Source organism: Acanthochromis polyacanthus, chromosome 17 (assembly GCF_021347895.1).
Source record: "Acanthochromis polyacanthus isolate Apoly-LR-REF ecotype Palm Island chromosome 17, KAUST_Apoly_ChrSc, whole genome shotgun sequence".
Classification (NCBI taxonomy): domain Eukaryota; kingdom Metazoa; phylum Chordata; class Actinopteri; family Pomacentridae; genus Acanthochromis; species Acanthochromis polyacanthus.
The window spans coordinates 34,751,785-34,762,947 of NC_067129.1; the positions used below are offsets into that span (position 1 = coordinate 34,751,785).

Below are 11,163 nucleotides of genomic sequence, written 5' to 3' on the forward strand. Positions count from 1 at the left end.
ATTTCTGCAATTTTCTGATAATTTTAAGCTCAGTCTTTTTAAATATTCAAATGCAGTTGCCTATTCCATCTGTAGTCAATACTCTGCAGACTCAAGCAATGTCCTGCCCACAGCACTCTCTGATTGGCTGCATGTCATGATTACCAGGCTACTAATACTAATGACTAAATATTGAAAGGCTCTATTGAATTAAACTTGTGTAAAATATGAAAAACAAAGGCATCTCAGCAAAATTTTGTGTTGGAGTTTATGTTTTTCTAAGTTTTTGACAGTAAGATTTTCAATTTAACTGCAAATATGATTCACTTCCAAATGTTTTCATTGCTGTGGTCCTGATTTGTGACACCAAACATCCAGCTCACACACTTTAACTTTATTTAAACCTGCCTGGTGTTTGTGTCCTTCACTCTTTTATTCTACTCATGTGGATGTGCAAGATAACATGGCCACGATCATGCTACACCTATATGTGGCAGTTTGTTCTCCTTCACATGAAGACAGTCCAACATTATGCTGTTATTTTCTCTACCCATTTTACGTATTCTCCTCAGCTGCCTCCAACTTCCTGTGATGGCTAACATGGATTTTTCTACAGATACAGGCTGAAAAAAAGTCCTTAATAAACTGTCCCAAGTCAGCATCAGTTTTGCTTTCTTTCTATTGCTGAGATGCTTATGCAAAAGTAGAAGTTCTTCAGCATGCAGACAAAAGCTTTAATGCAAATACTTCAAACGGATGCTTGTCTGGTTGCATAAATCCATAAACAAATCATAAACTGTGTTGAGAAATGTGAGGTTTGACAGCAAGTATTGTTTTTACGCTGGTGCTGAGCAGTTTTGGGGTTCATTTTATTTACAATAACAAGAAGTTAATGACAGCTCAAGCAAAGTTTATGCCAAAGTCTAAGAAAAGAAGAGAGGTCATTGCCCTGGGAAAAACTTGACTGCAGCAGAATCATCATTAAGTCATTAAACATGTCGAGACTCGACGGCCACGCTCCACCCCGACTCTAAACAATCTGGCGTACTTCCTGGGAGCTTCCCTCTCTTCCTCTTCTCGGCATTTCCAAGGCTGCCTCTCTTCCACCGACCCCAGGCTCCCTTCCTGTCATTTTCCCAAACACAGTGTTTGCTGACGTCCAGATGCAGCTTCCAGTTTGCTGAATCATTTCTTGTCCCTGATCGCAGAGTGACCCTGGCGAATTGTGTACCAGTCGAGCTTCACATTGTTTCTGGTGGAGTAAAGTTACCGAGCCTCCCACAGTGAACAATTCAGTGCAGCTTGAACATCTGGCAGCTCTCTATGACCCTAACTTCCAGCTGTTTGGAGGTCCAGAGCTCCGCCACCAACCACACACAGGAAGCGGGGAGCCAGTAGGCTGTCAACTCAACCCAACACTAAGGCTGAAAACACAACCGCAACCTTTGGCTTTTCAACCTTTAAAATGCCTACACATCTGAATGCGGCGCTAAAGCTGTCCTAGTGTCTTTATGGCTCGTGTTTACTCTGTCTGATCCTCAAATTTCAAACACTAATCCACTTTGAGTTTTGGATTTAGCTTGCTGATAGTTTAAATGATGGAAAACCCTGTCAAAAAAACCCTCAGACAATCACAGGTCATTAGAAATAGATCAAGAGGAAATATTTACATGTGTACGTGGTTAGAATCAAACACAGATGATGGTGAATAAATTGCTTCTAAAACTAAAAGAAAGGAAACCACATCATTCTGTCATTTTGCAGGTATGAATGAACAGGTCTAACCCTGTCTTTAACTGTTATAGGATGCTCCAAAATCACTGTATTTGCCTGGATATTAGAAAAATGCTTTTCTGGTTTTCACATTTAAAAATATGGGGTCATATTATATGCAAGGACATTTACATCATTACAACAGCAGATATTTTTTCCTGAATGAATTGTTTTTGGTTGAGGAGTACTACTGTAACTTCAGCTGCTTCAGAAAGTTTTGCATTATATGTAGTTTTTAAGGAAAAGTGTGGAATTTTGGTATATATATATATATATATATATATATATATATTTTTTTTTTTTTTCTTGACTGAGCTTGGTTTATATGCTTGTGTTGAATCTATGTAAACCTATGCTTTAGCCGACACGAGTGTCTGACCCCATTGTGAGCATTTATACTGGTGTGTCTGCTTCACTCTGCAATTACACCCGAAAAATGCTAGTTAGCAAAAATGTTCAACGCCACTGTGCTGCGTTTCTTTGCAAAGTTCAAAGGATACCGGCTGAAACGGAGTGAATCATGTTGGGGGTTGGAGCTCATAAATATTTAACAAGAATTACTTGACACAATTCTCACCCATTACATATTACATTTAGTTTCACAGAAGCATTATCTCTGTGCAAATCAATATGCCACCAACTGGAACAAGCAGGCCAATCACTTGTCGTGGTCCGTGTTTGGTGTGATGTGTAGTTCTATTTCTGGGAAAGAGCACTTCAGGCTACAGGTAGGGTACATGGCTACATCCTACCTACAGCATGGGTTCAACAGGAAAGTACAAATCATCTTTACATGCTCGATGTATGCCAAATATTAAGCAGCAGTCATCAGTGTGCTAACTTAGCCTAGCACAAAGACTAGAAACAGGAGGAAAATCGAGCTTAGCTCCGTCCTCACATAACTGCTCACCAATGAACATGTTGTAACTCACATGAAAAATCTGTACAGAAACCAACATGCAACAATAACAAATCACTGTTTACCTATGAGGGATTGTGCCAGACCAATACTTGGTCAAAATCAGTTTCTTCTTGATTATTCACAAACTACCAACCAAAGAAAAAAAGTGGAACATATAAAAAACGTGTAAAAAGACACAGGAAAACTAAAGCATATCTGAAACATTTTTACTACAGCATTAGAGATGCCTCCAACCAAACATTTTTAGACTTGTCTAGAACCATTTTAATACAAACCATTAGTACACTATTGATTGCAGATTTATATTTAATTTCCTCATCTAAATATGATGGGGAGCATCAGAGAGAGAACGTTTTGAGTGAAACGCATTGCTAACATTACGCTGCATAATTTAGAAACCTAAAGGCACAGCTAAAAATGAGCCTTAAAAATATATATATATAAAACTATCTAACGCACAAAGCTAGAAGCCGCAACACCAGCAAAAGCAGGAATGAATGTGACTGCGTCCGACAGACCAGGAGGCAGATTGAATATTTTGTTAATAAGCAACACTTTAGACTGATGGAGTGCAAGCAACAAGTATCTCATCCTCTGGAAATCATGTCACAAACTCTCAGACCCCACATTCATGCTGCCATTAGTCCAAAATAAACCTTGAGTTTGCAGGTGACCTTCTTGGGCTCTTTACCAGCACATGTAATTACTCTCCCAAAACTGCAGGAACCAGCCTTATAAAGATTAATGTCTGTCTGTGAAAGACTGTATTTTCTTCCTGTAACCATCCAGACTTGCTTGACTACAGCTTTTCTCACTGACTACTGCTTAGTAGACCACTAGCGTTTTAAACAGTGTATAATTCACATGTAGTAATCCCACACAGCTACAGACGGTCACTATCAGATACTTCAACAAGAACACAGACATCTGCTTTATAATCAGTTTCAGAACAGACAGAGCGTCTGTGAGTTAATTCATCGGCTCCAGGTGACACCAGGCTGATATCTGAAGGCAGCTGGCTGGTTAGCATTAGCTCATCAGGACAGACTCCAGTGGATTCTCCTCTCTCTCAAATTCATAACGCCTATTCAACAAACACAAACTGAAAGCTCAGATCAGTGTGTTTTGTTTTCCCCACTCAGATTTAATTCACCACAAGACAGCTGGAGGTAACTAGCCACCTGGAAGCAAGATGGTCACATAAGTGAGTGTTAACTTAATGCAAAAAAAAACCTTGTCAGAGCTCACAGGACAGCAAATGCAGCAGCTATTATTCATGTTCCTTTTTAAAATTTGAAATACTATATATATAGTAATATGGACAAGTGCAATGTCCAAATTACAGAAATTGCTACTTTTTTTGGTCAAGGTGCCACAATGACAGTGAAACAATAAAGCGATGTGGTGTTACAGGGATGCCTCGGTCTTTAAATCATATTCTCTAGACTTACAGGAACATGTTTGATACACACCACAGCAAATATTACATCATAACTCTGAAATTGCTTTTTGACTTAAACTGCATTGTTTGTCAAAGTAATTGAATAATGATGGGTTTTTTTGCATATTGTTCAAACAATTAACTCCATTTTCCCTGATTTCCCAATTTATTTTACAGCAGAAGTAGGCCAAGAGTTAGAGCATCATGATGCTCACTACCTAAGAAATCTACTCAGACTGATTCTGAGGAAATTGTGAGTGTGTGACTTCAAGCAACACAATTACAGTATTTATGTTCTGTTTAGTGGAGCTGGCATCATCTTCACATATCTGGACTCTTCACAGACAGGTCTGAAAACATTTAGTTTCCTCAGAAAGTCATCTTGGCAAACACTAGGTAGTCAGCGATGCAGCTCGACCTCTGTTTGCTCACCTCAGGTCTTCGAGAAGGTCACATTCTGTCTGGTGTTTGATCTGTAATCTGCTCATCTGCTCGGCATGAGTGTGTTTCAGCTCCTGGGTGACCCGGACCTGAAGGAGGAACAACACACAGCTTTTTTTTGAAAAAATCTTATAAGTTACAGCTGTTTTTTTCTGCACAGAGAGAAGATCTGTGCAGCTCAGAAGTAGGTACATCTCTTGAGGAAATTGTTGATTCAGCTGAGGTTAGTATTAGTGAAAAGGAGCTTCAGCTTCAAGCAGTAGCTGTGGCCAGGTGAGACCTGCTCTCTCAGCATTTTAATTCGCTGTGAAACAAAGTGCAAGCCTCACTGCTAATGACTAGAAGTGTCTTTTTATGTATTACTTCAATTATCTGACACATTAACACTAAATAATTGCAAGGAAAAAGTTAATTAACATGTATTCTCATGTTTGATTGACTGGTTTGGTCATCTTTTATGAAAAAACATCTTATTCCAACTTTAAAAAATTCAAGATTTGATGCTGTTCTGTGTCATGTAAAACAGTAAACTGAACATTAATGGGTCAGTAAAATAATCAGCACATTAAATGATACAATCCTCATTAACCTTTACTATTTAGAAGTAAGTGCTTAAGCTGAAACATTTCTTCCATGTATCTCCTGATACGAAAACAATCTGCTACTATTCTGATAATAAAACTGTTTTGTAGATTTTTTGTGCTTTATTTGAAAGCAAACTGAGTATTTTCAGATTTGGGGCAATTGTTCCGACAAAACAAGCAACTTGGTTACACAATTTTGAGTTTTAGGGATTTGTTTTCTAATATTTTATAGACCTAACCACCAGATTAATCAATAATAAAAATAATGGTCTATGTTTTTTTTTAAAACTCTAATTAAGTTGAAATGCCACACTTTTTACTGAGTACAAGGCATACAGGAATAGATAGCAGCCTCATTAGTGCCAGTTTTGATTCTGTTTTAAACAAAATCCATTAGTTGGAGCTGCGAAACCAATAATATAAGATAGAATCAGGATTTCAGAAGGTTTATCAGAGTGGGACAAGTGCTGAACTACAACTACAACAACAAGGGTCAAGCAGGACAATAAACTATAAATTATTAGAGTGATTTTCTTCTATTTAAATAAATACACAAAGACTCTATTTGAAAGGGCATCTTTACTCATCCTCTTGTGATTTACATTCATTCAGTACATGTGATTCCTGTTTTAGGCCAAACTTTAGCCTACTTTTAAAGGTGACAGTGACAATGATTCATTATCAATCAGTGGCTCTTCCCGGCCAATAGTCAAGTCTTTCCGGTTCTAGCTGGCTGTAAAACAGCTTACAAAATGCAATAACCAGATGTCATCAATGTGTTATCAACAAGGACAACTGTTGTTTCTTTTATACGCAAGATTATTCACATCTAAAACAGAAGCACCAGATAAATGGAGTTAGACGCAAAAACCGAGCAGTAAAAATGGAGATGTAAATATTTAAAATTTGGGATATTGTGATTTATGTTGTAAAAAAATATTTAAAAACATGATTCAATTTCAGAAGAAAACTTACGTACCTTTATTTACATTACAACCCAACTAAATCAGTGCTAAAACATAGATAATTTTAATGTATTCATGCATTTTCTTAAGTTGTGCGTTATAATTATAGGTTTGTTATACATCTGTGGCTGCAAACATCTCACCGAAGCAATTAATAGCATTTTAAGGAATATTATTTCCAGAAAAATGCACTTCACCCTTCATAAAGGACACATCAAATGTCAAAACACTAATTTATGATTCAAAAAAAAGTTTTTACACATTTCTCATAGCTTTGTTTGTTAAAGAAAAGCAACTAAAATTATGTTTATTTTCCTACAGTTAACAGCATTATATTTACAAACTACTGGGGCAGAAACGATTTGTGCTGTTGAGTCATGTTATTGAAATATGATCCCACATGAACATTTTTTTGCACAAAGCCAGATTTTGCTGAGATTTATGTTTTAAACGTTTATTTCTCCAATAAAACACTTCAAACCAATGCATACATTTACTTCTTGAGGTTTACTTTAACTTCTAAATACTCTATTTTTTGCCATCGAGTGTTTTTCTTCTTCTCCAGGAGACTGTTGTACGACAGGGGAAAAATGCCCCAAACTGCTTAGTAAAATCTGTCAATTTAGTGTTATGGAGTTACAAACACAAATATATCGTTAATCATCAGATAACAGAGCACTTTTCTGATAAAATTAGATCCACTCCTAAATTCGGCATATTTGATAAAGCGATGAAGTAAGTTCTCTGTGTGCTATTTTACTTTTTTGCTCCTTCAAACTGGGCTTGAAGCAGGACCAGTGAGGCAAAAGTGATATTTAGTTGAACTTAATAAGTGTTGCCTGGTGGATCACTAGTGCGCCGATGTAACTCAACACCTCGGTAACGGTATTTCTTAAACTTACATAAGTAGTTATTCAGCTGCAGGCACTTTGTCGGTGGAGTAATCTATTTTTATTGTGACATTTGAACGTCTTTCGCAGGACCCGCTCGAGAGGGAACGGGGCACGTTAACGGGCTATTCTCCCTTAAAAAACTCTGGCACATGGGACTTTTTAAAATAAGTTTTTCCACTTTAAAGCTATTTTAAGAAGTAATTTCGACATTTAAGATGACAAGCTAGAACATATGTGTAGAATAAATGGCGGCGTTCATCGTTTAAAGCAAGCGAGCAGCAACAAAAGCGTAAATTTCCAACCATTAAATATGCACCAGTTCGTCGAAGTAACATTAGCTTCGGAGGCTACAACGGCCAGAAAAACTCACCTTTCTCGGCGGCGGCTGCATCCTCGTTCCTGGACATAAAATCTACACAAAAGAAAGCGAAAGTTTGTCTGGAAAAAAGTTTTTGCAAGTGTTTCCAACGAAGGATAACGACAGGAGGATATTTGAGCCTGGGTCAAGCGGCCATGGAGTCCAATAAGTAGTAAGTTGAGTCCCGTTGAAAACACTGTGGCCGCAGGGAACAGAAAACAGTAGTCAAGCAGCGTGTAGCAACACAGACGCACTTCCTGTTGCCATTCACAATAAAACATCCGGCCCAGGGCCCTCTTCAAAGTAAAAGGATCCTCGGGCCACAGACTGAAACAAACAAAAGCATCATCTTACAAATTAAAATAGTATTTTGCTCGTTACTACCAGACAAACACTATACCACTGCTACTACTAATTTAATAATAAAATCATCTTTTTTTTAGCACCTAATATTCATCCATTCTCTATCATAGACTGTATATATAGTGGACGTAGCATCTGGCTCCAGAATTGAACCCAACCCGGAAGTGTCAAAAACTTGCAATATCACGCCGTCCGCTAGGGTTGGCTCCAAAAAGCTTTTGCTCCATAGACCCCAATTCATTTTTGGAAAAAATAAAATTTGATAGACTGATTTTCTACAGCTCAGGATTTTTTTCCCGTTAGTTTTCATGGTCAAAATGAGAGATCAGGTGGCCGATCTTAAAATAAATCAATACTGAATTTTAAATAAATCTTTAAAGTTGATGGAGCCAGGGGGCGTGGCTATACTTGATAGACAGCAACAGAAGCCTCTGCGGTAAAATGTGGGCGGGATAAGAGAGTCCTCAGTCAATCCTGCCCCTAGTTGCTCTCCAGTCTGTTTGATGACGCTTTTTACATCACTGGCTCCAAAAAATCCAAAACGGCGACCAGGAAGTAGCAAAATCCGGGCTTCATTTTCTCGGCGTTGAAACCAACGGGTGACCTCACGGTTAGTTTACGCCTGTTCTCTATACACCGCTTTATCCTTACTAGGGTCGCGGGGGGGTGCTGGAGCCTATCTCAGCTGACTCGGGCGAAGGAAGGGGATACCCTGGACAGGTCGCCAGTCTGTCGCAGGGCTACATATACAGACAAGCAATCACATTCACATTCACACCTACGGGCAATTTAGAGTAACCAATTGACCTCAGCATATTTTTGGACTGTGGGAGGCAGGCCCAGACTGGCAATCGGGAGAGGCGGGACTTTTCCCGGTGGCCTGCCTCCTTATTGGCCTGCCTGGACAGGCCAGCCATGGACTGGCAGGCCAATGAAAAAAAGTTGATCGGCTTTTTGGCAGACAGGCCAGAGACAGCAGCGCTAGAAGCCTTGCAGAGTACACGCCCACCCTCCTGTCACTCACACAAAGCAAGTGCTCTGAGCTGATTGGTTAGTTGCTTTATGGCCCGCCCCTTCATAGCGAGAACACACTGCATGCACTGCAGAGCAGTGATATGAGAGTGAGGCGAGAGAGTGGAAGGAGCGAAGATTAAGGAGCACCCTTACTTCAAGTAAGTTTACAAACGGTCGGTTCTTCTCACAAATGCATCATCAGACTTCAAAGGCCAAAATATAATAAAAAATGTCTGGCCCAAATAAGCTCCACAGGTATCAGGTGGGTTGGAGGAAGCCTGAAAACGTTTGAGACCCCCTCTTCAGGTAGGATAGGCAGTTGACTTACAATTTTCAGTTATAAAATGAACGTTGGTGTTTGCATATACTATTAGCTATGACCAGCTGACATCTAAATGATTTGATGACAAAATAATATATATTTTTTTTAATTCCACATGTTATATAAATAATAGGAAAAGGAAAACATTGGAAGAATTGGTGAGGGTAGTGAAGAGATTACAGAAGAGAAAAGTACTGGACTGTATGGAGCTGTCGTTATGATTGTGTTTAATAGACTTACTGTCTGTTTAGTAGTGTTGTAATTGCTATAACAGAACTGTAAAAGGCATATTTTTGGAAGGAAAAAAAAAACTAAATTTTGGTGCATTATCCCATGTGACACAACCCTTGTGGTTGGCGGAAGTGGCCTGACTGACTGGAAATCTCCCGGCCTGAATTTCTTTCCCAGCCTGGCCCTGGTGGGAGGAAGCCGGAGTACCCGGAGAAAACCCACGCATGCACAGGGAGAACATGCAAACTCCATGCAGAAACATCCCGGGATTTAAACTATGGATCTTTTTGCTGCAAGGCGAAAGTGCTAACCACTACTCCACTGTGCAGCCCCTAACCCATACAAATAAACTTTAATTATAATATGACATGTAGGCGGTCCCACTGAAGAGTTATTTCCCATCCAGGATACTCAATTTGTTCAATTTAAAGTAAGTGTGAAGAGGTTGAAGTATAACATATTTTACAATGAATGCAAAGTTTGCAGAAAACTCCATGCAGAAAGATCCCAGGCCCAGGCATCACCTAATAATTACATCATAAATCTATCAGATAGAAAATAACCATTTCAGAAAAAAACTTTATTTTATATGATTAAATTCATTTTCAAACCCCTAATTTTTACATGATAGATAGACAGATGGTATTTATAGAAATGTGCAAAAATAACATGCACATTTACAATAAAAAAAGAGTATTATAAGAGGACACAAAACAATAAAATAGCACATTCCAAAGTACAAAAGGTGCAATGTGGAAACAGAACTAATAATAACAACTATGTAAGTGCATTAGTCCTGGTGGATACAGGATTACTGGTTTATTGCACAGTTTAGTTAAATTACTGGAAAGTCTCAGGCAACAGTAATAATTAGTAACTATTTTCTGTTTACCACACAACAACAAGTGAGAAATACTGAGTACAACACACATTTGTATACAAAAACTGTGATTGTATATTTGTACAATTAAGGAACTGAATACAAGAAATAAAACGTAAAGCATTTTCCAATAATGTGTAGAACACTGGGGCTGGCTTTGTAGTTAGCACTTTCGCCTTGCAGCAAGAAGATCCCTGGTTCATGTCCTGGCTTTCCCTGGATCTTTCTGCATGGAGTTTGCATGTTCTCCCTGTGCATGCCTGGGTTTTCTCCATGTACTCTGGCTTCATCCCACAGTCCAAAAACATGCTGAGGTTAATTGATTATTCTAAATTGTGTGTAGGTGTGAATGTGAGTGTGATTGTTTGTCTGTATATGTAGCCCTAGGACAGACCTGTCCAGGGTGTCCCCTGCCTTTTCCCCAAGTCAGCTGAGATAGACTCATAGACTGTATATACAGTCTATGGATAGGCTCCAGCCCCAACGCAACCCTCGTGAGGATTAACAGAAAATGGGTGGATAGATGTAAAACACGGGCATAAAAAATGTTATTATCTAGAAAGAAACTACTAACAGTATTGTAGCCAATCAAAACTTCAAGAATATGTTGTGGTCACAGACTGCATACAAAATAGCCTCGGGGTTGTTCCTGCTCTCTGATTGGTCCTTTTTAGTCACATGAGGAGCCACTGCCTCTGTGATTAAACAGGTGAAGACTACGGGAATCTAATTACTGTTTCCTGAACAGTTTTCAAAATAAATTCATCTCCAAATCTGTTGCACCTCATTTCAGCCATAATTCTGAAATTACATAATAAAATAAATGTAAAGTAATATATAATTAAACAGGCTGCCACAAAGAACATCTGCTCTATATATGATTGCAAAACACACTTTGCAGCGCAATTTATATGTGCAAAACACTGTATAAAAAAGAAACCTTTGGAAAGCTTTTGACTTAGTAAATGTTTGACGTTAATGTATTTTTTTAACATAC

The 11,163-nt window shown here is 38.6% G+C and overlaps 1 protein-coding gene across 1 annotated transcript in view; it reads right to left on the reverse strand.

Annotated features, from left to right (window-relative positions):
• Positions 1 to 7,597, reverse strand: part of LOC110964119 (F-BAR and double SH3 domains protein 2-like) — a 50,562-nt gene extending 42,965 nt beyond the window's left edge. The window contains exons 1-2 of the mRNA XM_022212734.2: positions 7,369 to 7,597; positions 4,548 to 4,645 (exon numbers count right to left, since the gene is read on the reverse strand). Of these exons, the coding sequence (XP_022068426.1) occupies positions 4,548 to 4,645; positions 7,369 to 7,389 (119 nt within the window). The 5' untranslated portion in view covers positions 7,390 to 7,597. The remainder of the gene's footprint in view (positions 1 to 4,547; positions 4,646 to 7,368) is intronic.
• Positions 7,598 to 11,163: the final 3,566 nt, after the last annotated feature.